The sequence below is a fragment of the Penicillium cataractarum genome (assembly GCF_028827025.1).
Source record: "Penicillium cataractarum strain IBT 29864 chromosome Unknown utg000005l, whole genome shotgun sequence".
NCBI classification, from domain to species: Eukaryota; Fungi; Ascomycota; class Eurotiomycetes; order Eurotiales; family Aspergillaceae; genus Penicillium; species Penicillium cataractarum.
In genome coordinates, this window is record NW_026622741.1 from 4,285,011 (window position 1) to 4,312,970 (window position 27,960).

Consider the following 27,960-nt stretch of genomic DNA (forward strand, 5'->3'; position numbering starts at 1 on the left):
AATTAGATTATATAAAGAAAATAATGCGTACGAGGGTTGCGTCGGCGCTTAAATGGGATGAATTGCATCAACGGGTTTTGAATAGAGCACGTAGAACTCTTCCTTATCATTAACCTGATACCTAAGAGTGACTGGAAGCCTACAAAGGGTCATCACCCATCGGCTACAATCAATCCTAAAGCAATATCAGCTTGCAATGTCTGCGTAGCAATGAAAATTACGTGAGCATAGAATCATCGTACCGAGTAAAAGGACAGTGAGCTAGATGAAAGCATGTACGACAAACGGAAACAGCATTCGACTCGTAGAAAAAATTATGGTAGGATAAAAGAAGCCACAAGAAATCATATTACGCCATAAAAGAGTAACGCGGAAGGGGGACTCTAGACAAAAGGGATCGTCATTAAGGCAGTGAGCTCCTGAGCGCCGAAGCAGTCAGGAGAGGGGTAGAGATCAAGATAGCCGATATCAGACAGGGGTGAATGCTGAAGTACTCATCAACAAGAAACGAAGAAAGGTAAGCATGTGGTATTTATCATGAGAATGAGGCGAGATGACGGGGGAATAAGGATATCGAGAAACGCCGAGGGAAAAGCAGACCATGTGCGTAACGCCGTCCAACCATAAAACTCCCCGCATGGTGTCAAGTCGTTTCATTTAGAGGTCGTGAGGCGGGTGGATGGCGGGGGTGGGGCGAATTGTAGGTGAAACGAAGAAAGTTGGCGAATGAAGAAGGGAAGATAAGGTCATAAACGCCAGTAGATGTCCGGTTTCCGTAGTCACTCCGATGGTCATCCTTGGGATTGTGTCCCGAAAAAAGCAATACCGATGCACATAAGAAACAGGAAAGGATGCAGGGAGTGTGATGTGCTTGCACTGTACAAGCAGGGAGAGGACATCCAGGGTGGGAGATTGGAGATGACCTTAGTAGTTGGCCAGGCCATCCAGCCGGTTACGGTCGTGGAAAGGAGTGGGTCGAGGCAGCTTGAAGCCACCCTTGATCTCGGTCTCTACAAAGGTAGAGGCACGCTTGAATCGGCGATCCGAGTACTTCTCATAGATCGCCAGGTGGTGACGCTGCGGGTCCTCACAGCACTCCAGCATGATCGACATGACAGGAACGAGCTGCGCATAGAGGTAGCCACTGTAGTGTGCGTGGGCCATGGTCTAGCGGAAAGCAGGTTAACAGGTGATCGTGGGTAACGAAAACAGTTGAGAACTCGAGGGTTAAAAAGAGAGACTTACCCAGCATCCCTTTCGCAGCATCAGAAGGGCGAGACAGTGGGCTCCCGCACTAACGAAGCTAGGAGGAGTGGCAACGAAGCGTTCATCCATGATCGTCAGTTCCAGGAAGTACTTGGCGACAGTACGGGTCTCGAGATCATAATCGTCGGCTTTGCTGATACGTCGCAGGAAACTCATGGGACCCGGCCAGCCGAGGTCATAGTTGAGGATATTCAGCATGAATCGCTCCGCCTTAAGGATTTCGTCCATGGTATAGCCTCCATCGACCATGTAATGGATCTCCGCGATGGAGGGAGACGTGATCTCCTCATACTTTGCGGCAATGTAGATGGCGGTAGCACCGACTAGCTGGAGCTTACCAAGTGAGACAATCTTGTGTGAAAGGAACCTATCGATGAGGTTGACACACAGGAACAGTGTCTCGGGGAGCAGTGCGAAGCGGAAGTGGACCTGCACCAGCCAGTCCATGAGGACCGAGCGCATCGACCACTGGATCTCAGCCTGGTTAGCCATGTAGTCTGCCGTGGGCAACATGGCAATCTGTGATGATTGGTCAGTATCCAATGTCAATTTATAGTTGATTGGAATAGAAACTTACCTCCTTGTAGCGCAGATACTCGAAAATCTCCGTGCTGTATTCAGCAACCATGCTTGAGTCGTAGAAATCTTCCTCGATTTCTTCCTCGGTCTGATTGGCTTCAACGAATGATTGAGCATGCAGAAGCTCACGCTTCATCGCAGCGGTAGCCCGGGGATAGATCAGGGTGGTTGTGCCACCGGTAGTATTATCGGTACGAGAGAGGTAACCACGGTGCTCTTCGTCTTCTGAATCCTCAACCTCCGACATAGCTGGGCCAGTGACGTCCGGAGCTCGATTATCGTATGAACCATCGAACGATTTGGAAACCGGAATTGGAAGAAGTGCGCGGGGCTTTCCCACATTAGCCGCAGCAGGAATAGGTTTGGTGACCTCCGCCTGCGATGAGACCATCTCACGGCTCTGGCGGCTATGTTCAGCGGTGTGCGCCTCGGTGGTAAAGCCCTCCGACGGGACGTCAAAGTACTCTTGTTCCTCCTCGTCCTCATTCTGCTTGACGAGGTTTTGTTCGATTTCCTTTCCATTGGGCCGTTCGTCGCGGCGAGCGGGCTGAGTGGTGACGATTACTTCCTTGGATGTCTCCTTCTCGACAACGGGCTCCAGCTGATCGCGGAAAACCACATTGGTATTCTTGGCGCTATTCTTTATCGCAGTAACATGGGCTTTGCCGGCAGGGTTTACCGGCTTCGAGGCGAGAGTGTTCAAGAAGCCCTTCGCGCTCGACATCGACAGAGGGCGCTGGGCTGGCTGCGAAAGGGCAGGTTTGGTGTCCGCGCCCTGGGTAGCAGGCTTGCCAGGCACAGCCGAATCCTCACGGATCGGCTGAGCATTGCTCAAGTCGCCGAAGGCTCGGCGAGTGTTGACATTGCCGTTCTTCGCGTTCTGGGCCATCAGGCTCAGCGCCGGAGTAGACTTGTTTCGTTGGTGGATTGCCTTAGTAGCATGGAAAGATGGCAGCGCATTTTCGTCGCCGCGGACGCGAATTCGCTGCGGCTGAATCATCAAGTTAGCACTTGAGCAATTTGTTGGTGATTGCACGCGAAAGACGGGATCCTTCGAGTGGTTATCTGCGATGCGCTGCCAGGTATGCGAACGAGGATCCACGCCCTGAACCCTGGCTGGCGATCAACTCGTCATAGCAAGGTCGACGCAATGAACACTCGAATATAGAGCAACAAGATCAAGTAAACATACCTTGGCATCCATCTCGCCGGTGCCCAGGGTAGATGGCAGACAGAACACGTTGGTTGGTGATGTCGAAAAGGGCTTGTTTATGTTTTGCTGTGTTGAGACGAAAGTCGAGGGGAGAGGACCCGCTTCGCCTTATTGGCCAAACTCAGCAAAACAAAACACGGCGGACCCGCTTATCTAGCACAGCGGCCAGTCAGATCGTGTATTCCAAGCCGTATAGTAAATACAGGTCGTCGCCAGGGCGAAGCAGGGTATACTCGAATAGACTCACCCACTGACACACGCTGTTTCCTAATGATTGAGGTTGAGGAAACTGGCAGGCGTCACTGTTTGTGGGGACGAGGGTGACGGAAAGAAAGAAAGAAGTAGAAGGAGGAATCTCAGCGCGCAAACATGAGGCCTGGCAATGAAGGGATGGAATTACTGCACGTGATCAGTGTATTACGGCAGAGTGTGGACGGTGTAAAGGCGGTGTCCAGGACGGTGTAGTTTCAAAGACGAAGTTGTTCACCGCCTAGGGTCTGATCCAAGGGTCGGATGCTTATCGGTCTTATCTATGACATCATACCATCCTCGTCACGTCTCCCACCATATACTCATTTTATGATTTTCCATTCTCCCCTCCACAAATCGAGGACGAATTACAAGAAAATCAATCCTGGATCTCTTCTAAACACTAGTATTTGATTCCGATGATTTTTACTCTCGTTATCTGAATAGTGGAGACACAATCACCCTAAGGGGATAAATGTGGCTCCCAACGCGCTAGTACGCGGGCCCACGTGACTCTTGACCGCTCGCGGGATGGAGCGGTAAATGTTTCCAACAGCGATTCGATTCCGCCGATGCGTAGATTCGCTGGTGATGGCGATCAATTTAGCATCATTGTGCGTCTCTTCGAGGGAGCCAATAGCAGCTCGTGTCAAGGATTGATGTATTCCATGTGCCTGCTCTGCTCCTTAGCCTGATCAACTGCCCTAACCCCATTCAACAATCAGTGGCCCTTGGAGAAAGCCGGGATCGGGGAGGATCTTAAAAATGGAGACTCGACAGACATTCGGTCTGGACAAGCCATTTCGTAACGCACGTTCCGCCCTCCGGCAATTCTGGGCCAGTCACCAAAGTATTTCATCCACTCATTATGGAGTCCAAGAAATCAGTTTGCAATTCCTGCACCACCACCGCCCAGCAGGGCGTCAATGGAGGACCACTCGATCCGCCCGACTATCGCTCCTCCATGGAACTAGTTTCGAGGCCACTAATTGAACTTAGTTATACCTTAGGTACTCCGTAGTTTTACTATGTACATGTTACTACAGATACAGTTTCGCTTCTTCTTTCAAGAGGACCCTGCGAGTCCCGGACGAATACCTTCCACAAAGTCTAGTCTGAAAACCTTAGCCTGAAGCTGCCCCGCCTATAGGGAGTTTTACAAATGCGCTACAAATCTAACCCTTTTTTTCCGATCCTTTTTAGCCTCCAAATACCAACCCTTCTTGAACCGGTCCCGAGGAGGGGTAACCTCAGCCGGCGCAGATCATGCGAAACAAGCCGTCATGAGCGTCCAGTCATGCGATGCGGTGATGTGCCCACCGAGAGTATAGGAGTGTAGGAGTGTAAAAGCCCCAAATCCATTCTTTGAGAGGGTCGCATGTCCTGTCTCGTGTCTTGATTAAACTGGATCTTCCTTGGCATTGAGCGCCAACTGTCAAACCTCCTCTCCCATCTTTCCCCTCTCGCCTCCTCCTCTCGGAACCACCACACCCTGCACAACCCCGCGCTTTACTATTTTTTCCTATTTCAAGGCATCGATCGTGTCGCGATATTGTAATTTAGGTCTCTAGCATAGTATATTTGCGATGCGACAAGACGAAAGAGCCGAAATCGCATCGGGTCTATCTACGTCTCCGTGCCACACAGATCGTTCTCTCAGTTGGTCAGGTACCCTCCATCGGGGTCGATCAAGTATAAAGGCCTGAATGAGTATCCATCTTTCTAGATAATAGAACAATTGCTTTCACAGCGACTTCATTGGTCGCGATTAGTATTCGGTCGAATGCCTCCGTCCTTCGAGGGGGCGACCGGGTCAACAGAGAGTGCCTGTGGTGTGCGTCGCCTAAAGTAGCACTAGAAGCAGATCCACCGCCCAAAGAAAGCGATAAAACCTCGATCGCTTGAACTGGAAAGTATTTTGATATCATTTATATTGAATCAGCCCCAAGTTGGTGAGACAGAGCGCTCGGCGCAATGGTGTTATCCGGGTTGCGACAAGTGATGCGCATTTGCGAAACGATCCGACCTGGAGGAGGGAGCTATCTGGCTCGCATCGGGATTAGTTATGGGGGTATAAACGAAGAAGAACTAGATCGCTGAATAGTTCAAATCTACATTTCTATCAAACTATAGCTACTACAAGGCCTTAGGAGGCAGACCCGATGGAATGTGATGGCTGGACCGGGCGCCGGAAGCGCAAATCGCCATGTCACCGGCCCAAGACAGCCCGTTTTCTCGCTTTAGGTGAAACCCATCGTACGCACCTACTGGTCGAACCCTCGTCAACCTTCAACCTTCTCCTCCTTCTATCCCAGTTCGACTTCCCTCCCTCCCTCGCCAACCAATCCTCGTCATTATTTGGGTATCATCGTCCTCCGTTGCCCGTGCCTCTCCCCGACTCGTTCCTGAACACTGGTTTCCTTCGTTTCGGCTACTGGGCCACCGCTGACATAGCCCCAGCGCTTCGTAGAGTCAACCACGACAATCCCCTCGTCCACACTCTTCCACTCCACCCATCGACCTTTCCTCCACCCCGTCTTGGATATCCCACATCCCTGCGACTCGGTTGGAATCAGGGTCATTCGTGCTAGGTATGTCTATAACCCTCCTCCATCCTCTTCCGAGTCCTCGTCGCTGGACCTCTCTCCCCAAGCCCGCTTCTCCCCCAGGTCGGCCGGACTCGGCTAGCGAATGACCATCCATCCATCGTCTATCGCATCTAAACCCATCTTGAATGCGAATTCGAACTGCTGGAATGGCCATTGTACTAATATTCGTGGTCTTCTCTCCTAGGTGAACCGCCGCAGTCCTCGTCCCGGTTCATTCTCGGTTCTGGTGTTGCGACAGACGGATTCCCCTCCATTCCCATCGAAAAAGCCCTGCGTCCACCTTTTCCCAACATCATCAACCCGAAAGTGGTCCATCCACTTGTCGACCTTGCCGAATCCTAGAATTGTGGTAGGTGAGATGGAAAAACTTCCCCCTCTCCCACTGCCTCTACACTTCAGACCCTTCCTGTCGCTTCCCCCCGGTCATGGGTCCCGTCCTCTCGCTTCCCTTCTATCATACACGAGCAGTGGGTTGATGCAGTCATCGGTATAGCAAGCAGAGGCCTCTCTCTCTACTTCCTTTTCTTCTGGACCTGCCCAGCATGCAAGCCGCTCAGCTTGAAGGGCTTTCTGGCCTGGCTGAACCGGCGGCTCTGGCGGAGGTCTCTTCCCGAGATCAGTTGTTGAGGAACCCGGTCCCCAAGAACGTCGCCTTCGAGCTTCTCCTGGATGAGAACTCCAAGGTGCGGGCCCGGATTCCGATGCGCGTGCAGATATACCCTCATGACACTACCGATTCCATCGTCACTACGGTCAAAAATTTCTATGGCATCTACGATGGCACTGCCAGTGGAGTGAGCTTCGAAGATGAACATGGGACCACTCTCATCGCAAGGTATGAAAACTTGAAGAATAATGGGACTGTATATGTCAGAGTCATTCCCATTCAATCATTTGGGGATTCCTGTTACGGCGGCTATCCCACAGAGCGCAAGCGCCCTAGCTTGGGCGAGCCGTTTCAGATGACCGACGGCATGGTCCCCGTCATGGATCAGCCATCGCGACCATCCTCACGTCTCGCAAGGAAGCGCAGCACCTCTCCCTCGAATCGGAGTCTCCGCAGCGCTTCTCAGCACAAGCAGGGTTCTCGCAGTGGTCTGAAGAGTCGCGGATCCAGCCATGCCGGGTATCCCGACGAGGAAGGTGGACTAAGCGACAGCGAGTCCACTTACAGTCGCAAAGCACGCGGCGACACCTTCGCCAGCTCCGACATAAGTATGGAAAATATACTTCAAGATGGTCGTCGCAAACGACCCAAGTTTGACAGCTCGGTAAGTAGAAAATTCCCCCCCATTGCGCCTTTGCCTTTTTTTCTCTCTCTTTCACTTCTTCCGGATTTCCATTTGTGTATTTTCAATGATCGCTTGTGTTCTAATACCCACTCTTTTCTTTTAGGAACTCCCCCTCTTCGCTCCTCCCCAAGTCCCCCTCACTACCTCAACCTCCTCCATCTCTCCTCAACGTCGCTCGGTGGGACAAGAAGGCGCTGGCTCTCCATTTGCCCGTCCCACCCACCGCCCATATAACTATCAGCAAGCGCTGCCGTCGCCACAAAGCTATGGACACAGTGAATATGGCACCCAGTCAGGGCGCAATACTGTGTATGCGACACCCATGGTTCCCGACCATGCGCATCGAGTGCCGTATAGCAATTCCGGTGCGCGCGTGAGCAGCCATGGCATCTTGCCGACCCCCGACCCCACCATCGCAAGCTGCATCTCCGATGAAGATGTCGCAATGCAATTGATTCGTCTAGGCGATGCATCGAACTTCTCTCATGGTCGCACATCAGCCTCAACGCTCGATGATGCCTTCAGTGGTGTTGCCGACGCCGCTTCTTCCACTGGCGCTACGAGCGACGGTGAAGACTTTAGCGAAGAGGAGGATGACCTTCCTGCTCGTCGCAGACTTGACTCGAGCCCGATGCTGCCACCTGGCGCTATAAAGCGCCACCATAAGCGCTTGGATGATATCCTTCCCAGCGCGGACAGCAGTGATCACAGCTCTGATGGCATTGACGATGGCATCAAGAGCGAAGGCGAGGAGGACGTCTTGTATAAAGAGTTTGCTCCCAAGGCAAAGAAGCCCAAGAGCCGTCCAACGTCCGCCAAGGCTCGTGCCCCCAAGCCATTGGCCAAGCAGACCAAGAGCAAGAGCAATCTTGCTACCGTGCGCAAGCCGTCCGACAAGTCCACGGCACCGGTACCACCTCTCAGCCCAAGCTCCTCCCGCAAGGTGTCTGGTGGCTCTGTCAACTTTCAGCACCAGCTTGGTGCCGATGAGGAGGATCTCTCTACTAAGCCTCGCTGCCAACGCTGTCGCAAGAGTAAGAAGGGCTGCGATCGCCAGCGCCCTTGTGGACGTTGCAAGGATGCGGGGATTGGCATTGAAGGCTGTGTCAGCGAGGATGAAGGCAACGGTCGCAAGGGTCGCTATGGTCGTCACATGGGTGTTCCTGTCAAGAAGAACGCCGACGGGGTAGAAGACGAGGGACATGAGCTGCCACCGATGCCAGGTACACCTCTAGTCGATGCAGACCTTGTGGACAAGAACAAGAAGAGGAAGCGCTAGTCGCCCTCTTCATCTCATATCTTTCTTGGAGTGACCTTTCCTCTTGTTAATAGGACGGGGTTTATTGGGTTTCTAACACTTTACCATTTACAACTTATTTCTTCCTCGGATGTTCTCTCTCTCTCTCTCTCTCTCTCTCGAAGGGCCATTGGGCACCTACGAGTCTCACCAACCCTCCAACATGGCCACTCCCTTTTATCATCCTCTCACCACACTTTCCCTGATTTGACATCATCATCATCATCCATACTAGCGTCGGCTGGGAGATTCAACGCTCCTTATCACAGCTCCCTACCTTCCTACACTCTCTTTTTAGGCTCACGCCTCATTCATACAAAGTCCAGCGGGTTGATCTGTTGTTTTTGTGTGCCTATCTCTTTTCGGCGTCTGTGTTTGTGGGTTACTATTTACCTAACTTTTCAGTTCTTGTCACTTCCCATTCACTCCTTCAAACTCGATGCCACTAGTCTTCTTGTTCATCTTTGCTTCTGCTTGGGTTTTTGTTCGTTCTGTTTGACGGCATGGCGAGGGCTATGGTGGCCAGCATGTACTGCGGATATATAACTACATCCGGTGTGAGCGGAGGATGCAGGCGCTGGCACGGGCTGTATAAGATGTCATGGCTTTTTGTTTGTGGTTTTAGTCGTTTGGGAATGAATGCAAGCCTTTGTCAATAGTTTTGTATTCCACTCTCGAGCTTCTGTCTCTATTTCAGACTCATCCCTCTACTTGTACTTGGCCGCTTCTATGGACCAATATCACGTGATTGTAGTATACAAAGGCGGTGTGGCCAGGCAGAAGGCCCCGCAGCATTTTTGACTCCGAAGATGACCGCAACTTTTTTTCTTGGGACATTGAAAATCACTACCTTGAAGTTCTCGCCTAATTTCTGTCGAATCACCTTGGTTTTATAAACTCTAGCTTGATTCTACACAGGAATACCAGTCAATGCTCTGAGGAGCTCATAACACCTTCCTACCTCTTGAAAAGCGGGACGCCAGCGGCGTCTTGCCCGCGCAACGAAGCACACGATGCCTCCCAAAGCCAGCGCTCGTCGCGCAGCTCCCACATCGGCAGGCGCGACACCTACCTCTCAAAATGCCACCGATTCCAACACAACTCCCAGCGCAACCCCCGGTCCAGCCGGTCGTCCCGTACAGCGCCTACAGTCATTGAAGAGTCGCAAACCCTCTGGGAGTATCCCTCCAGCAAGTCGACCACCCTCCGCTCTTGGCGGCGAACAAGCAAAGCCGGTGATGAAATACAAGCCCAAGGCCGTGATGCGCCGAAGCAAAGAAGAGCGTGACGCGATCGAGAAGCGTGAGCAGGAACGGCTTAATGAGCGATTGCGAGAGGCTGCGGCTATTCAGCGTGGTCGTGGGAATCGTGGTGGTCGCGGTGCTTTCCGTGGTCGTGGTGGACCGATGGGTATGGGTGCGAATGGACCTTTTGGATCTGGCTTTGGAGGTGCGCGGCGGGGTCGCGGTGGCGCTTCGGGTCCTGGTGGTTATGGTGGTGGTGCTCGGAGCCGGTTCCGATCTGGAACTAGTGGTGGAAGTCATGGGATGGATTATGACTCGGATGAGGATGACGATGAAGGATTGCGGGTCAGCATTGACCGGATTGGTCTCGAGAGTGAAGAGGATGAGGACGAGGACGATTCACGACAGATCAAGGGCAAAATGCCAATTCGCTCGCGCGATGGCTTGCGGCCTGTTCGTGTGACTCGTCTTCAGCATGAGGAGCGGGTTATCAGTGTGAATATGGAGTCTAGCACTGCCAGAACGGAGGAGATTCGTCAAAAGGCCGAAGAGGCCAAGGTCGCAGAGGAGAAGGCCAAGGTTGCTGCTACCCAGCCGCCGGTGGAAGAGCCTCGTGTGAAGCCGGAACCTGTGGACGATGACGATACTCCTATGGCCGACGTGCCTCACGATGATGACGGCTTCCTACCGACACAAAAGCTCCGTGTCCGACGAAAGGTGTCCAGCCCTCGAGACATTGCGACACCCGAACCGGTACAGCCTGAACCCGAGCCCGTCGAGGCATTGCCACCCGTCAAAGTTACTCGAGATCCGCGGGAACTTCTCCGCACTAAGGAGGAGATTGATGAGTACGATCGTCACCTGGAGGATCTGAATCACGTCCGCACTCTACTATACTACGAAGAGATCCAGAAGACCACAGAAACGGCACCCACCGAAGCCGAACCAACCGCCGATGGCGAATCCGCACCGGAACCCACCACGGAAACCCAGGACGAAAACGAGGAAGAAGAAGATGTTGAAGATAAGACCACCAACCAAGCACTACTGGGCCAACTCTTCCTCATGCAATTCCCCCCAATGACCCCCAACCTCACCATCCCTGACGTCTCCACATCGCAACCCTCCACCGACGCAGCCGAGAACCAAGTCACCCGCCAAACCGAACCCCAAGTTAAGCCCGAAGCCGATGAAGTCCAAGTCGTCGACGAAAACGCTACCGAAACAGCAAAGGTCATCACAGCCGCCACAGACTGGGCCCTCCCTGCCGGTCGCGTGGGTAAACTGAATGTACACAAATCCGGCCGGGTAACCCTCGACTGGGGCGGTATCAGCTTTGACTTGGACCGCGCGACGACGGTGGACTTTGTGCAGGAGGCGCTGATCGTGTCGAGTCCGCCGGAGGAAGAAGATGGGGCGCCGCCGAAGGATGATAGTGAGAATCGGGTGTGGTCCATGGGTGAGCTCTGTGGGAAGTTTACGGTGATGCCGAACTGGGATGAAATGCTGTAATGGGGTTTTACATGGCCTCGAGCACTTCCAGTTGAAACTGCGGTGGTACCGTGGTAGGCATGCTTGTTCATTCTCGGCGTTGGTAGATGGATTGGGATTGAGCTATGAATAAAAAGATGGATGTTTATTGGTTGCAGGGAACATAACTTTTTTCCACTGTCTATAACGTTGTATTGTAAGACTGGTCTCATGATCAGTATTCATCTCATACTTTAAATCTAAAGTATATGGTCGAGTAGACGGCCCGTTGAAGATAACCCATGGATGATTCTCTTGATGTCCGGAATAAGCTTTCTTTTGGCGCTCTGATTGGTCGACTCGGTCCTGTGTCCCACTTTAATTCATCCCATCTTTTCTGGAACATTATCCATAATTTTTCTACAGTTGTCGAGTATAAGTACTTCAGGTATAAGAATTTAATTTACATTCTAAAAAGCAAAGTAGTACCGACACTCTTAACTTGGTCAGGGATCCCTCGAGATAATTTGTGGTTGGAGATTTTACCCAAGAGACCTGAACAGGAAAATACATATATCTCTGCAGGTACGTTACAAGACATAGTCCATATATCTGTTGAATCAACTTAACCATGTAGGCCCATGATATAAATTGTTCGAGAGTATAGAACTATACCTATGGAATAGTCCAATCTCAAGCTCGATCCATTTATCTCGCAGGATAAATGGGTAGGGCTGGTGCAGACTCTTCTGGACTACTGTACTCCGGATAGACTGGGCAGGAGTTAGCCGTGATATGGGACTCTTACAGTATTGTCGCTTTTGTATACCTATCCCTCGCGATTAAGGCGTTAATACCAAGTACCCTAAATATAGTATTTGGTGCAGTGAACAGGCGACCTAGCGAGGTAGACGACCCTTACAGCGCGCCGTGCCGTGCCGCTGGTCGGGGCTCCTCTATAGCAGAGGCACGGAATACATGTGAGATGGACTTAATTATAGCCAAGACTTGAATATTGCCAGCGAGGAGTGGTATTATTACGAGTGGTGTGGTATTAGTATTGAGTGTGGCTGGGAGGCCGTGACGGGCCTTGCCTACCGAGACCTGCAGGGGGAAAACGGCTTCGGGCAATCACACCATCGCAGTGGGTGGTGGAATCATCAGGGTATATTGGAGTGTGGTGATCGACGTCGAGTCGTACGGAGGAGGTCTAGCCATTATACAGGATTAGTATACGGAGTACTCCGTTCGTAATAGTAATAGTGATAGGGGCTTTCTCCTGCCAAGGCCCGATAATAAGAATGAAATCCACCCAAGATGGCCAGTAGTCTAGACCGGGGCCTATCTCGGTCGGAGGAGACTACGGGATGAGAACTATACAGGATAGAGTATAGACTAGTCGGTAGTTCCAACTTCCCTGAATTTTTGGCACAGAGGATGAAGCTGGAACTGCGTCGTTGGCTGTCAAGAAAGGTAATTTTATTATTTTACCAGGAAGCCAGGGGATCCAAGTCCCATTGGTTCCAGTCCAGTTTCAACTTGAGTTGATCACCAATCAGACTCGATGGATATCAAGTGGCGTGTCTCCACGGGGCTAAGAGTCCCTGAAGTTCCAGTTTCTTGAGGCGACCCGTGGCTCGTCCAATGAAGGGCCCGCCCTGAGAATTGCTTCATCACCAGCTTCTTTCTTTTTTTCTTCTTCTCTTGTTTTGTGGTGTTGTTGAAAGAGTTGGTGATTAGAATATCGCACAGAATAATATCTTCAACTACAAATTACCCCTGTGATCTCCCCTGAAGTCAAAAAGCAAAAAAGCAAATTCAAGCAGAGAAACAAAGTTTCCAAGCCCGTGCGGCTCCCGTGAATCCATCCGGACCGTCACTTTTTTCTTCCTTTTCCGTCTTTTTTTGGCTTTTGGCCCCCCCTGATTTCTTCTTCAAATCCGCCCCCCCTAAAACCATCCACCTCCCTCTTTCTTCCTCGCATTTTCACCTCAAAACTTTGGAGTATACATAGAAAAGGGTCCTCTCCATCCTCATCCTCCCTCGCCCCCCTATCTCCTGTTGCCTCGCCAACTACCAACCTCCCCCCACGACGACCCGCACCTCCTTGGCGTTGCTTGTTTCGCGCGCAGTCCTCCAAACATCTCTTCTCCCCCGCCACCACACAAGGACGATAAGAGAAAAAGAAAGACAACCTTTTCCCCCGATCGGAACGGACACATTTCTACATACCACACACTATGAAACCCTCAACTGTCTTCCTGGCGGCTCTCGCGCCCGCCGCCGTCCTCGCCGATTCACTTCCTCGCGCCAATGTCGAGATCGCACACAACTCCAATATTCTGGCTCAGCGCTCGCCTTTTGCCACGATACCGGAGCCTAATAGACATCAACAACGGAAGTCCATCGTGGATTCGGACGCGACGATAGTCACTATTGACAAGCGCGAGGCTAGGCATATCCTCCAGGCTCGCAGTGAAGGTTCACTGGGCCAAACGCCGTGGATTGGCATGGCGATTGGCTTGACCTGCACGGCGCTGGCGGCAGTGATGCTGGGATAAGCCAGTGATGTCGAGTCTAGTCTAGACTGCGACTGCCACCTCTTCTTGGCGGTCTTCAATATCCTCTTCTTTTTCTTCTTCTTACGCTTCCTTTCGACTTCTCCACACCTCAACTATTCGATACCTTTGAACACTCCCGACACGATACGTGAAATACGCGCCCTCCGACCTAAACTTTTGATTCCGATTCTACAACATTTTCACCCCGAACCTTGATCCGATTTCTTCTCATCTCGGCCCGGGAACTTCTTCACGCCCCTCCTTGCCTTTTATCACCTTTAATCCTTCGATATTCTTCTCCTGCTGCTTTTGGCGACATTCAGCGACTTCATCTTTATACACCTTCATCTTCATTTTGACTATACATTTTGCATCCATGGCCCGGGCTATGTCTGTGTTCTTATGCGAGAGCCCGGGCATGGGGATTCTTTTGAGCACTATTGCATTTCCCTCGTCTACTATCCTTGCCATCAGTCGACTGCATTCATTGTAATGGTGGCAGATAGGCTGGACGGGGGAGTATAGAGATTGCATGTTTGTACATGATACCTACCCTACATTACTTATCTTGGGGACGCTTTGTTTATATGGATACCGATCTTGGGGCCATGATTGAACCGTGGACTTGATCGGATTTAATGTGTGTATATACGAGAATTGATGACACACTTTTTTTTCCCCGACTTTGTCAAAAGTACTTCGTAGTAGTAGACATACTGTGAGGACAAGTGAATCAAACAATACTAGTCCAATGTAGTATTCCAAACCCACAGAAACCCCTATAGGTCTATCCGAGTGCAAGCACGCAGGTTTCTTTGTTTGTTCACCTCGATAGCTCACAAAGTACTCCGTTCAAACTACATACAATATGGTACTTCCATCCCATCAATATCTACCAACCCTTTCAGCCAAGACAAAGCTTAGTACATCTAATTCTTTCATTCAAGAAGCCACCACATCCTCCAGCCCCCAAATTAACTCTAATTAGCCCCCAACACGGGGCCAACCCTCGACTCGGCCATTTTGCTTGGCTGAGGCTGAGGCTGAGTTCAGCCCCCAAAACCACCGACGCCCGACTCTCCACACCTCCACCTTTCTCCAACTTGTTTCATCGCCATCTTGATCTCTATTTCCATCTCTATTCTGTATTTGTATCTGCATATGCATTTAGATCTGCAAAGTGCTTGTTACCTACCCTCCGATAAGCCACCAAGAACGGAAGGATACGGAGAACGACTAATAACCAAACTCACGTGCCTCGAAAAGACGCACGTATACGGAATCCCACGACTCTGCCAATATCGGAAAGGGCTCTGATCTTCGCGGGAAGATTATCGCAGAGTATATCATGACTCAATATCCCGAGTATACGCCCGTGTCCTCGCTGGGCCGGGAACTGGGTATTATGTTTGCGTTTATCGGGGCTTGTGTGGTGACCATGGTTATTTACTTGGTTATTTGGAGACGTAAGTATAAGATTCTCATGTTGTGTAACATTCTACCTACTCTATTTTTCCATATTAAGGGTAGAGTATTGTGGATTTTTATTTCTATCATACTCTCATCGATATTCTCGTCTACTATGCATACTACCTTTCTCTGCTAAACTTGCCTCTTTCCTTTACATGCCCACCCAACACCTGTCTATCTCAATCCACATACCTTATACGCTCATACTAATGTTCAACAGGAGTCCAATTCCGCACCCAAGAAGAAGACCTCGCCCGCCGCAAAGCCCTGAAAAGCCGCACCGCAGCTCTACCAGATACCCTATCCACGACGAATGGGCTGCATTTTGATAGGAAAATGAGTGCGGTTCCGGGTTATGGGGGTGACCGTGTTTATGAGAAGGTGGTTGATCGATATGGAATATCTGGGGATCGGGTTAATGGGTTGGGATTGGGGATGGGAAGGAAAGGGAGAGGGGATCTTTTGTGATATTAAGATATGGGGATGGGAGGGTGATTATGACTTGATGATTGGATGTTACGCTTCAATGACGGATTATGAGATTGATGATGGGCGTATCTTTTGCTTCATACTGGCTATGACCGGTATCAGGGTTTTGATATTGGAGTATTGGCTTGGTTTGGACGAGTTGTATTTGTTTCTTGTATCTACTGGCATGGGGCATGTTGAATATAACTTTACTCTCGATTACAATGATATAGACACCTATATAAAAGGGTATACATCTACGCTCCAATATGATACAAAGGGTATAAAATCTACAAACATCCTCACCCACAAACCGGCTCATCAAACCCTCTAGTCCACAACAAACTCCCCATAATAACCACCAAAAATCCCAATCCACCCATAACACTAACAACCCCATAAAAATACGCATGTCTCCTCTTCGCAACCCCATTCAGCTCCGCCACCCACGTACTAATCGTCGTCAAACTCCCACAAAACCCATCCATAACACCCTGCAAAACCTGACACCCCGTCAACGCCGCCGGCACCACGGCACCTAGACCAGAGACATGCTGCAAATCATAGCATAATCCTTCTACCACCGTGCCGAGCATGTTTACCGCAAACGTCCCCAACGGGAACGAGGGGACCCTGCTATTCAGTAGCATGGATATGTAGAATCGGCCCAGACACCCCAGTGGCGCGAATACCAGTGCAAACACTGCTCGTCCGCGCCAGGTATCCGCGCCGTGTCGGTCCGGTGGCCAGATCGCTAGGAATACGGCGCCGAGCCAGCAGCCCCAGGCTAGAGGGGCCATGACACGGTCTACGACGCGGCGCGTCAGCGCGAATGGCACGGTAGGCGTAACCCGCGCCAGACCCAGCGCGAGATGTGCGCCGAAAATCAACGCTGATAGACTCAGCGACACGGTGAGTAGCAACACAGCGACGAGCGCCATGAAACTATACCCGCCATTGCGGGATGCGATTCCTGCGCCGGCCGGTAGAGACGGATCTGGCAGGGCATTTGCCAGCGCGAGAAAGACGTCGCGCATGAAGCTCGAGAAAGAGGTACAGCATCCGCAGAAGCCGGTTGTCAGGCCGATGTAGAGTGGGATAGTCTTTTTCACGGCTTTGTGGTTTTTCGCATGCTGGGCGGCTTCGTGGGTGTCTTTTGGTGGCGGGGTCGTGGGTTTGCCCCATTCTTGTTGGAAAAGGTTCTTGTCTTCGGTTAGGAAGCCCATTATTAGACTACCCGTGACGTTGGCCCAGAGGACGCCCGTCACGACCGGGGCGCCCGTGTAGAATGTTAGGGCTTGGAGGCCTAGGCGGGCGAGGGTGCCGAGGAGGGAGAAGAATATTAGGTAGGAGATTGTGTAGAGTTGGGTTGCATGTTTGGAGAGTGGTTCGGAGGGCGCTTTGCCTGCTGGCGCTGGTGTTGGCGCAGGCTCTGGCGCGACGGCTTCGGGCTCTTGCTCGGGGGAGTACCATCTTTGCCGGTGGGAGGAGACTGGGGAGACGGGTTGTGGTGCGAGAGTTTCGGTCAAGGCTGGGTCTGCATCTTTCTCGGGGTCTGCAGTGGTTCCTGAGAGCTGCACGGGCGTCGGTGTTTGAGCTTGTATGGGCGCGACGGCCTCGTCTCGGGAGCAGGGCTGCTCTGTTGTATACCAGCGAGCGCGCTGCGGGGGGACGCGTTCGACAGGCTCTGGGGCCATAGTCTCGGTCAATCGGGGGTCGGCATCTTGTTCAGAACCTGCCGATAGCCTGGGGAGGCCTGACTCGGTCAGAGGCGCCATGCTCGAGCTTGGAGGAGAGGTGAAGATTGATTCTCACAGCGCGAGGAGGAAAAATGAACTAAAAAAGTGGAGTTTGCGGTGGAGCTGATAGCGCGGCGATTGGCAATCGTCATCGGTGGCTATACTCGGGGCATTACAGAACAAGGTTTAGTAGACATGCAATATAACAGAAGAGAAAGTGATTATGATTAGATTATTCGGATAATAGTCGAGTAAGTTGTGATTTCTTTTGTCAAAGGTTAATAATTATGACAGTCGTGGCTGGAAGCTCTGCAAGTACAAGCTACAAGCATAGGCAAGCTACAGAACCCAACCGAGGTCCTAGAGGGGAATACCTGTACTACCATAGCTCCAGCACCCAGAATAACTAAATTAGCTAGCAGAAACTAAAAAGCTGCAGCTAATTCCTCCCTAATGTCACATTGCCAGCCGACAATAACCCCCAAGCCAAGCGGGGGGGGGGAAGATAAGGCAGATAAGAAACACCGCTCTCTCCGCTCCTCCGCATCCTTTTTAACTAACCTACACCTCCTCATTCATATACTCTTCCTTCTTTCCTATTCCTCTTCTCTTCCTCTTTATCAATCTTTCCAATTTTCAGTTACTCTGACAATGTCTCTCCCATCAAACGTCCACATCTCCACCCACCCCTGCCTCCAGGCGAAGCTCTCTCAGCTTCGCTCGCAGAGCACCACCCCGCGCGAGACAAGGGCGCTGGTCGAGGAGATTGCATCTATCCTGGGTGTGGAAGCTTTTGCCCAGGGACTGACATTGACAAAGACCGGCACTGTACGTTTATTATCTTGGAATAGAGCCTAAATAAGTTGCTGTTGTCCATTGTCTAACATGGCCAACCCTACAGGACCGCACCCCTCTCGGCGTGGAATACGAAACCTCCAGCATTGACCCGTCAGATCTGGCTCTGGTACCTATTCTGAGATCTGGACTGGGTATGGTTGATGGTATGATATATTCTTCTTTGCTATATTATTTCTATCATGGGATATCTATGATATCCAACATCCACTTTACCCAATACCCACCCTTATCCCCATTTCCCCGCCCAATCTCCACTCCACCCAACCACCAAACAAACATACACCAGTCCCTACGCCTAACAACTGCTCCTCCCCCTCACAGCCATAACATCCCTCCTCCCCACCGCCGTCCCAATCTACCATCTCGGCCTCTTCCGCGAACCCGTCGGCCTCCAACCAGTAGAATACTACAATAACCTCCCCTTCCACAAATCCGCCCTCTCCCCTTCCAGCCCCGCTTCCACAAACCCAACCACCAACACCGCAGCCTCGACGCTCGCCGTTCTTCTGGACCCCATTATCGCGACGGGTGCCACCGCCGATGCGGCAATCCAGACACTCCGGGACTGGGGCGTGCAGCGGGTTATTATGATTAGTGTGTTGGCGAGTATGGAGGGGGTGAAGAGGGTCGCGGAGAGTTGGGAGGGGGTGCAGGTTTGGGTGGGTGCGGTGGATGAGAAGGTTAATGAGAAGGGGATGATTGTGCCGGGTGTTGGGGATATTGGAGATCGGTTGTTTGTTGCGCTTGGAAAGTAGAGGTAGAATGAGGGAAATGGTTGTTGTTTACTTGGAAGTCAAGAATGGGGTTATTAGAGGAGAGAAAGAGACTGGGGATATTTCGGATTGACTCAAATTAGTATCGAACTATAGCTCCAACTATGAAAAGACAAGGTTGAATTCAATGAAATGACTAAACAAGTTGAACCCTTTGTCCTACGTTGCAAGTGTCTACAGTAGAAAAGCTTATCCCCGCCAAAATGTTGTATTCATCAATTACGTATAGTACATGGAAATAAGGTAAAGATAAATGAAAAACCATCAAATAAACATGTGCAGGTGAAACCAAATGCTGAACCAAAATGCCGAGGAAAATCCAATGTGAAAAGAAAAACCAGATTGCAAGCAGATCGCAAGGCGGGGGGCCAAGACATAGCGCAGTATCAAATCACTCAAATCAAGCAGATGCAATCAAAAACGAATACAAGCGGTCGAGTCGACAAGCACAAAGCTTGCTCCCTTTAAACCTCCTTGGCCGGAAGTATAAGAGGAAGAGACGACGACGCGCAAGAAAAGACAAAAAGACGAAAGCGCGAAAACACTCGGAGAAAAAAACCAACATCCAAAAGGTATCAAGAGATCAAAAAAAGCTGGCAGATGGACTGACTGGGGGCACGATTAGGGGCTAGAGTTTGTCGCAAAGCACAAGGCAGTCAAAGATGATAATAAAACTCCATCGAGTGCGAGACGAACACACAGGTCCAGCCAGGTGTCGAAGAGGCAGAGCCAAAAAAAACAGCGCAAAATGAACACCACACCGGACTCCCTGGTTGGAAAACGAGGAAGGGAGAGAGACGAAACACAAAAACGAAAAGATGCAACCCAAGATAAAAAAGCAGAAAAGTCAGGAATCACCACACGGGCGTCGCGACGGCGGTATCTCCCAAAGCCAAAGCCCAAAACACCCCGCCTAGCCCATTGGCATTTATCCATTCCTGAGTTTCCCATGTGTCCCAATGAAAGCGTCCAAATAATGAGAGTAAGAAAAAAAAAGCCCGAAAGACTGTTTGAAAATAAAGTGGTCGAAGAAAAAAAAGTCAAGGAGAGTGGAGAAGTGATTAATAGGCGGTGCCGACGCTGGCGAGCGACTTAGTTGGCACCGCGTGAATCGGCTGATCCTTTGCGACACGCAGAGAATCTTCATAGCCGACAAGAGCCTGGGAGTGCAGCTTGAATGACTCGCCCATCAGCTTGGTAATTCTATAAAAACGTATTAGCATCAATATCCAAAATAATCACGGGGCAGGTGTATGACTTACCCCCAGACAACTACGCCGTCAAGGATGTTACCCCAAACACGGGCGACGGTGGAGCTGAGTTTACCAAAGGCATCGATGGCGTCATCATCAAACAGATTCCGCACCTTGTTATAGATGGCCAGTTCGGCCTCAGTCGCCGGCTCGTCGTCATGTTCCAGGCGGTAGAGCCAGAGACTCAGGATGACCATCAGATCCAGGCCGCAGAGCGGGTGCTCGACACTCCAGTTGGTGGCCGAGGTCTTGGCAACCCAGTTGATGCCCTGAATGGCGGCAATCTCGATACACTCGAAGCATTGCTGGACAACCTTGTTCATCTCCTGCGAGCGCTTGACCTTCTCACGGGCGACGGTCATAGCAGCAGCCACCTCATAAGAAGAGTGGTAACGCATGGCCTCCTGGATGGACTTGAGGTCGACTTCCAGGCGGGCACGAGTGTTGCGGTAGACCGCCATCGAGTTGAAGATCAGGGGGTGACCCTTCTGAGGAGTGCTGAGCGGGACAACGATGGTCTCGGGCTCGCAAACGTCAAGGGAGCTCTCCCAGGTTTCCAGAGCCAAGCGAAGCTTGTACTCGGTGACCACATCCTGCAGAGCCTCGAAGCTACGCTTGTGGTTCCACACCTGGAGGAACAGGGCATTGATCAAGACACGGGTAGCGAAAGCACTGTAGCGAGTCTGCTCGCCCTGGAATAGGAAGTCGTGAGCCTCACGGACGGTCATCGAACTGGCCGCGGTAATGTTGCGGCGCCAGGTCTCATCGTCCGTGGCATCCGAGTTCCAGAGGGACTCAGATGAAGGCAGCTCCAGGTTGTCAAACTCGTCGAAGCTCATCGCAGGAGTGTGGTTGAACGTCAGAGTGAGCATGCCGAAGAAGATGTACACGGCAAAGTAGGTACGGCGGCAAGACTCGTCCTCAATCCACTCTTCGCGCGAAGGATAAACGGTCTGGCGAGCCTCGGTGCGCAGCTTGAGCTGGTACCGGTTGCCAGCGACCATGTTGGCCAAAAGACTCTTGATGGAGCAAGTCCACTCGAGACCCTTGGGGTCACCACTCCAGCTCTCAAAGACCATGTTGAGCAGAGTGCTCTGCATCAGCCACAGAGGGCACTTACGCGAGTCGAAGTTCTCCTTGTGTTGCAGGAATTGGTTGACAAGAACCTTGGAACCGACGTGCAGCATAAAAGCATGGTCCCGCTCAAAGGTGTACAGAGCACCGATTGACAGGACAGCAAGGAGCAGGGGGGTTGGAGCCGAGGTAGGCTTGAAGGACTGCTGGTGGAGGAACGGCAGATGGGGGTGGTACAAGTTGAAGTAAGTTGACAGGTACCGGTTCAGAGCGGCCGTGGCTGGGATCTGGAAGTTATCAGGCAAGGCACCGAGGGTGTCCGCACTCTGCACACGCTCCACAACCAAACTGCGCTCCATCTCGTCAGCGATTTGAGGGGCCTTGGGGAGGGTCAAAGCTTGGCTGGGTCCAGGAGAACGGCGGTAGTTCACGGGGCTGACGGGGCCTGTCATGGAGGGATACGGGGACAGGGCATTAGGGGTAGAGTTTCCAGACATAGGCAGCGAGTGGGACATGAGAACGTCTCCAACGGGGCCGTGACGGTCGATCAGAGTGGGCATCGAACCGGTTTCTGCGGGGGAGATGAGGGTATCCCAAGGCATCTGGGGCAGAGTGGCGTTGCCCGACAGGTACGGATCGAAGGAACCACGCCCAGGCGAAAGGGACTCGGAGCGCTCGGAAACCTGACCAGTCACTGCTGCTGCAGCCTTATGTTGGAAATCTGTCATCAACATGGCTGCAGTTTCAAGATCGACCATACCATCACTGCTTGCCTCGATCTGTTCCAGCGTCGCCGGGTCGATCGTGATTGAGGGCTTGGAGGGGGCTGACGAGGAGGGCTTCTGCACGCCTCCGTTTCCACCACGTCTGCGACCTTCCGCAACCAAGGGGATGCCGCCATCTTTGGCGTGCACGGTACGGTCATGGCGCAAGAGAAGGTCACGGCGCACAAAGGTACTCCGACATTTCAAACACTTGAAGGGCCGTTCTTTCGTGTCTAGAAAATCCGGTCAAGTTAGTTGAGGTGCAATGGGATTTTGATTTCTCCTACGGTCTTCTTCCCCATAGGAAAGTAGAAAGACGCGAAGGGAAAGAAGAAGAGGCGTGGGAACCACTTACGGGACCGTTCATGTCTGCTGCGATGTTCACTACGGCTGAAAGCGCGATTGCAAAATTGGCACTTGTACTTCTTCTCGGGGGCAGAAGTCTTCTTGGCCGGCGAGTTGCTGGCCGTCCCGGGAGCTGAGGGAGCCATGTGTAGATATACTTGTTCGGGCCGATTTTGTCTCAGGCGAGGTTCAAAGTCGACGGCGATGGTATCGTCCCCTGAGTAAGCTCGCACCGGTTCTGTAGGCGTGTCGACGACAGGAGTTCGTTGGGGAGTCTGATCATTCCTTGTAGTGGGGGATCTGATGAAAAACCAAGATCGAGAGGGGTTGCGTTGTGGTTTTTGGGTTTAAATGGCTTGTGGGCGCGAGTTGCGAAAGTGGGAGTCCAGCCACAGGCGGACAGCGGGGGTAGGAGGGGAGGAGGGGGGATGTATGAATAAGTAAAATATCAATAAGAGAATAAGAGAAGGCTCTGAAAAGAAATAGGCGGAGCGTTAAAGCACCGCTTTGAGGAGGGGTTGAGAGGGAGGTGTTGAAGGTGGGAGGAGGGGAGGGGAAGAGAGGAAGAGGAGGGGAAGAAAGTGGATGAGGAGAAAAAGAGGAATTCGGGAATTCTGGGAAAATGGGATTTTGGGGGGGGGGGGAAGAGGGCTGGCTGGCTTAGAAGGAGGGGGGGGGAGAGGAAGTGTGAGAGGGAGGATGGGCCGTGGGCCCAAGCATCGCTTACAGAGGGGCGAAAAGCGGGACTGCCTTAATTTTACGTGTGGGCAAACGATCACTGGAACTGGGAAGCTCACAGGGAAATCGGGATTCCCTCCCCCCAAGAACTCCCAGCCCCTCGACGCGATCCCCTCCGGCCACGCACTTTTCCTTCCTCACTCCACAGCCCATCCTTTAGACTCTTTCTTTCGCGTCTTTCTCGCGACTCGCCATTTCTAGTTAGTCCCCCCTTTTTACCATACAGATTCGACTCGTAATATTCCCAAACGCAAATCACTCGGCCCTAGTCTCGAATAATAGTTAGTTTCGCGACAAGAGATTCGACCCGATCGAAAAAAAAAGAAATAAAATAAAAAAGAGCCCACATGGCTTCTTCCGACCTTCCTATCCACTACAACGTCGGGACCGCCGGACGTTTGTTTCTCGAGCGGGTCTAGGTTCAGATGAAGTGATGCGATAGCTAGGACGGAGTATATAGATATAAAGTACGGAGTCGGTAGTATGGATAGTGAAGTATAGTTAAGTATGAAGTATATAGTACATAGTATACTACATACACAAAATATAGATGTGATTATCTATCAGAGGGGCAACAGAGATCAGATGTTTTCCCACCCCACTAGAAATGACAGAGCATAAAATGCTTTGTTCTGGCGAGACAGGTATACAATCAAAAACAAATTGCTAAGAAAAATCAAATTCTATACACCCAAAAAAAAGCAATATTTGCCATCCAGGAGTTCAAAGAAAACGCAACGAACTCGTCAATAAAAACTTAGAAAGGGACAACGTGAAATCGAAAAAAAAAACATGAAAAAAAAATGAAATGAAAAAGGGACAAATAACGATATCGTCTGCGAGGGTAGAGAAAGTGGGCCAATAACCCCTCGCTCAATCGCAGGGCTTCGATGAATCTCGCCCTCTTCAGGATCCCTTTGTTTATCGACGATAGAAATGTGTGGCTGGCATGTGAGGCGAGTTAGTGTCTTTGATCGTGGCACCCTGCGGACGAGTCGTCAATACTCCGGGTACTACGGAATACATTGAATGGAGTACTACAAGGGACAGTACTCAAAGCAGGAACTATGATTCCGACTATTGATGATAGCCGCATTATTCATTCGTAATAGTTTTGAACTCCTGCTACGTCAAGGTTACCTGAATCTCGACTGTATCTTGATCGCATGTCTACCCCGCCGTTATCATGTCATCATGCCATTTCTTTCCTATCGTGGCCCTGTTCGGTCGCAACCATGGTTCACACCCTCCACTACCCCTCTTCTCTGCCATCTGAACCCCTCCTCCGATCGGCATCATACCGTTTGGCGGGTTCGGATCGGACCTTTTTGCACATCACATTCTATACATATTTCTTGAGTATACACAACACGGCCTGTAGTAGTGATGGCGGGCCTTGCAGTCGCATTCGTGACACGCCGAGTCGGACGCAAGTTGAGAATGAGACAGGGGGCCCAGCAAAGGGAGACAACAATTTGCCAGGTTTGCCCAGGTATTTCTGATAGACCAGTCCCGGCAGAGCACTCGGAAACCAGTCTTAATCTAGAGTCTTGAAGGGCAATCATTTCAGTTGACTATGTAAAACTTGGATCCCCTACGTCTTGTATGTCGACTAGTCAATTTCCTTACCATCAGGCAAGGTCTCGATCGGCTCCGCCGTGAATCCTGTTCCCCGCCGCCCACTAGGTGCATGTGGTGGTGGGCGGGATCGCCCACCATTCAACACCACATGCACCACCATTCCCTTTCTGTACCCCCCTCTTCCCACCATCATAGCACTTGTTAGTTTTAACTGGGATGATTAATCAAACCCTTCTTTAGTTATTAGGAGCTATCCTGATGTGGTCAGATTATTATACCAAAAAAATGGAGAGACCCGAATTCACGGATGGGCCGGACAAGTCAACGCCACAGGCTACCGTCGTCTCAGCTGGAAAGTGGTGGCTATGAACCCAGTTGTGCCTCCGTGTCTCCCCCTGATTGACAGATCGGTCACCCATGTCTCGCCCCGGAGACTGACTATTGGGGGTACTCCGGTTTCGTACTTTTGACATGACCAGCCTGGACGGGTCTTGAAGGCTCTCGTTATGGCCCCGCTATGTGGCGGTTCGACTGTGCCACGTCCTTGGCTTGGTAGAGTCAGCTACCAAGCCGCAGCTAACATATGTTTGACTGGATGTAAAAATATTTGTACCATATGGTCATTTTCTTCTTGACGTGGTCGCAGTGACGACTCCTACATTGTATGACTCGTTATGTCTGTCGATGTGCTGACGATATAGTATAGTTATCGTGTACTCCGTCCACCCAGACCTCAAGTCCGTGTTACGTCGTGCCCCTCGAGACATCAGCTGCCGGGCTGCAGGATGATCTGCACGCAAGATGCGAATCGGGCGCTCGTCGTGGGAATAACATCATCTGATAGAGGCTGCCGGCTCTTACTACTTCGGGTCAACGTCTGCCTTCGGGAGAAGGGGCACTTGAATCAACACACAACCTTGTGAAGTCATTTTATGATCTATGACAATCATACAAAACAAATCCAAGCTATCACGTCCCTATCCTTCATCCATCGATACTTCTCCATGTACTCCGTATACAGTATCAACTCTTCATTCTCTCCATCGGCAAACAAGCGATAGACTCTCGGGGCCCACTCAATACAGCTACCCAAACCCGTCCGCGTGAGCTGGCACGTACACCGCAAACGAAGAAACCAACGCGCGACCCGTAGGATTCGTGAATTCCCGGCGTGGGGCCCTGCATCATTGGAGCCCGACGATCCGCTCAGACGCGGAGGGCCGCGACGCGGTTACTTGGGAAACGCGTCTGGCGACGCCCCTCCATTTACTCGAGAGTGGGGGGTGGAAGAAGAGAAAGATTGGTCGCCCCGGCACGGCACAGAAATAGGTGATTGATGGTCATCGAAATCGCATTTTTGTTACTCGACAAAAGGACCAGATGTGGTGTTTCGTACCTATCACCGATCAGGTTGGCTTTATTTTAGGGTTTGAGATACCTCTCCCTGTCCGTGAAATGATTGATAGCCTTTAGATTCTTCAGAAAAGTACGGAGTACAGTAGTACCGTTCAATGCACCTCTACTGTATCTCTTTTTCCGGAGCACTAACCCCTCCATCATTGAACGCCCTTGATAGTAAAATACCGGTTCCCCGAGACTTCCGCGGACAACCCGGATGATCATCAACGCCTCAGCAAGCCTTGATCCATGAGATGCGGTGAACCGGGGAGCTGGTGCTTTTCGCCATGATGCCCTAACTAGTCAGTAATCTGCTAAGGATGGGAAAAAGTTGATTAGGGTCTCCTTGCAGAGACCCGATTCGACCGGACGGAGGATCTTTTTGAATCTTTGGGACCTTTAAAAGGTCCAGGATTTCGATCCACTTTCCGATGCAGCGGACCGACCCCGTTTCCAACGTTCTCGACCTAGCAGGAACACACTACTGGACTCTGCAGTAGTCCAAAGTACTTTTCTTCCATAGGAAATTGACGACTGGTTGAGCGGTGACTTGACCGCCCTGACGAAGACCCAAACCCCCAAACATTTTACCGCCAATCGTCCCTTCTGCCCTTTTTCTTTACTTCCTTGCGTCCCACAGGTTACGATGCTGACCAGTTGATCCTCGTTGAGCCAAGATCCACGATCCACCCATTCCCAATCCCTTCAATCAAAGGGCCGTTCAACCTCATTCCAAGCCCCGGTACTCAATAGGAAGCATCCCGTGTCCATGACTAAAAGTCTCAGAAACGGGTCCCCCTTACCCTCCATCCACCATTCTGGATCGGCAAAAGGGATCGCAGTATCTGAAAACTCGCAACCAGTTAACTTTCTCCCTGCTATTAACTCCATAGCTACTTAGTTTATCGGCCCAGTTATGAATCAGCCTGACTCGCCAGTTCCCTCGCCCCAAACCCAAAAAGAACTCCACCCCGAAACCCACCAGTGCAGTTGTTGGAATTTCGGAAACTGCTTCCCCGGCGCCGGCCCCTGAACTAATGTCCACCGGCCTGCCGGGCTAGCCTTGGCTGGGTTCCAATCCAGCGCGTCCATTGTCCCGACAACTCCCTCGCGCCGCGCGACGGGGCCAGCCAGTGTAGCCACAGGGCCAGGGCGGGCACTCACACTGCACGTAGGGAGGGGGACCCCCGTTGGACTCCGCCGAGGTTGCACGCCAGGTCGGTCTGGAATTTCATCTTGACGGGCTGGACGGATGTCGGTGAGGGATTGATCATTATCATTGACTACAACCCCAACGCAGTTGGCGAGTTGAATTCGCCTGTTCCTTTCTTCGAGGTTACAGATCGGTGCCTCACAGGGATGCGATGCTGCCCATCATCAGCTTCACCGCTACGACACATGGCACGCCAGGATGGATGCGGGTGCACGACAGATCCTCCACTTTTGCCGTGGTGGCTTTCGAGTTGTCTATGCCGCATCTCGCGCGAGATCATCAGGCAGTGGTGGGACGGATTGAATTTCGAGGATTTTTGCCACTGCATCGAGATCCATTGTGCGCGCTATCGCTTTCCACTTTCGCTAAAGATTGGGGTTGCCTGGAGCAGAGATAACCCTACAACATCTTTGGTCTTATGAGCAAGACCTCTGATAAAGATGGATATTGCAAGGCACACACAAATGGCCAAGATCATTTCGAGTTTGCTTACTGTGTTAGTATCT

The 27,960-nt window shown here is 51.4% G+C and overlaps 8 protein-coding genes across 8 annotated transcripts; 5 read left to right on the forward strand and 3 right to left on the reverse strand.

Annotated features, from left to right (window-relative positions):
• Nucleotides 1-924: 924 nt before the first annotated feature.
• On the reverse strand, nucleotides 925-3,049 carry N7496_007238 (cyclin family protein; the record flags this gene model as incomplete). Its single annotated transcript, XM_056700167.1, has 4 exons — nucleotides 925-1,167; nucleotides 1,246-1,785; nucleotides 1,844-2,836; nucleotides 3,038-3,049. 4 exons carry the CDS (start codon nucleotides 3,047-3,049, stop codon nucleotides 925-927), a joined length of 1,788 nt encoding a protein of 595 aa, XP_056555580.1.
• Nucleotides 3,050-6,458: 3,409 nt separating this feature from the next.
• N7496_007239 (putative C6 finger domain protein) lies at nucleotides 6,459-8,487 on the forward strand (the record flags this gene model as incomplete). Its single annotated transcript, XM_056700168.1, has 2 exons — nucleotides 6,459-7,187; nucleotides 7,312-8,487. The coding sequence occupies 2 exons, from the start codon at nucleotides 6,459-6,461 to the stop codon at nucleotides 8,485-8,487; spliced, it is 1,905 nt and encodes a 634-aa protein (XP_056555581.1).
• Nucleotides 8,488-9,518: 1,031 nt separating this feature from the next.
• On the forward strand, nucleotides 9,519-11,261 carry N7496_007240 (putative DNA-directed RNA polymerase III RPC4; the record flags this gene model as incomplete). Its single annotated transcript, XM_056700169.1, has 1 exon — nucleotides 9,519-11,261. One exon carries the CDS (start codon nucleotides 9,519-9,521, stop codon nucleotides 11,259-11,261), a length of 1,743 nt encoding a protein of 580 aa, XP_056555582.1.
• A 2,198-nt stretch (nucleotides 11,262-13,459) lies between these two features.
• On the forward strand, nucleotides 13,460-13,780 carry N7496_007241 (uncharacterized protein; the record flags this gene model as incomplete). Its single annotated transcript, XM_056700170.1, has 1 exon — nucleotides 13,460-13,780. The coding sequence occupies one exon, from the start codon at nucleotides 13,460-13,462 to the stop codon at nucleotides 13,778-13,780; it is 321 nt and encodes a 106-aa protein (XP_056555583.1).
• A 1,348-nt stretch (nucleotides 13,781-15,128) lies between these two features.
• N7496_007242 (uncharacterized protein) lies at nucleotides 15,129-15,718 on the forward strand (the record flags this gene model as incomplete). The annotated part of the gene is made up of 2 exons (XM_056700171.1): nucleotides 15,129-15,246; nucleotides 15,471-15,718. 2 exons carry the CDS (start codon nucleotides 15,129-15,131, stop codon nucleotides 15,716-15,718), a joined length of 366 nt encoding a protein of 121 aa, XP_056555584.1.
• A 302-nt stretch (nucleotides 15,719-16,020) lies between these two features.
• On the reverse strand, nucleotides 16,021-17,496 carry N7496_007243 (FluC/FEX family fluoride channel; the record flags this gene model as incomplete). Its single annotated transcript, XM_056700172.1, has 1 exon — nucleotides 16,021-17,496. One exon carries the CDS (start codon nucleotides 17,494-17,496, stop codon nucleotides 16,021-16,023), a length of 1,476 nt encoding a protein of 491 aa, XP_056555585.1.
• A 612-nt stretch (nucleotides 17,497-18,108) lies between these two features.
• N7496_007244 (uracil phosphoribosyltransferase) lies at nucleotides 18,109-19,070 on the forward strand (the record flags this gene model as incomplete). Its single annotated transcript, XM_056700173.1, has 3 exons — nucleotides 18,109-18,285; nucleotides 18,359-18,458; nucleotides 18,637-19,070. The coding sequence occupies 3 exons, from the start codon at nucleotides 18,109-18,111 to the stop codon at nucleotides 19,068-19,070; spliced, it is 711 nt and encodes a 236-aa protein (XP_056555586.1).
• Nucleotides 19,071-20,149: 1,079 nt separating this feature from the next.
• Nucleotides 20,150-22,670, reverse strand: N7496_007245 (C2H2-type zinc finger protein; the record flags this gene model as incomplete). The annotated part of the gene is made up of 3 exons (XM_056700174.1): nucleotides 20,150-20,291; nucleotides 20,351-22,412; nucleotides 22,535-22,670. The coding sequence occupies 3 exons, from the start codon at nucleotides 22,668-22,670 to the stop codon at nucleotides 20,150-20,152; spliced, it is 2,340 nt and encodes a 779-aa protein (XP_056555587.1).
• Nucleotides 22,671-27,960: the final 5,290 nt, after the last annotated feature.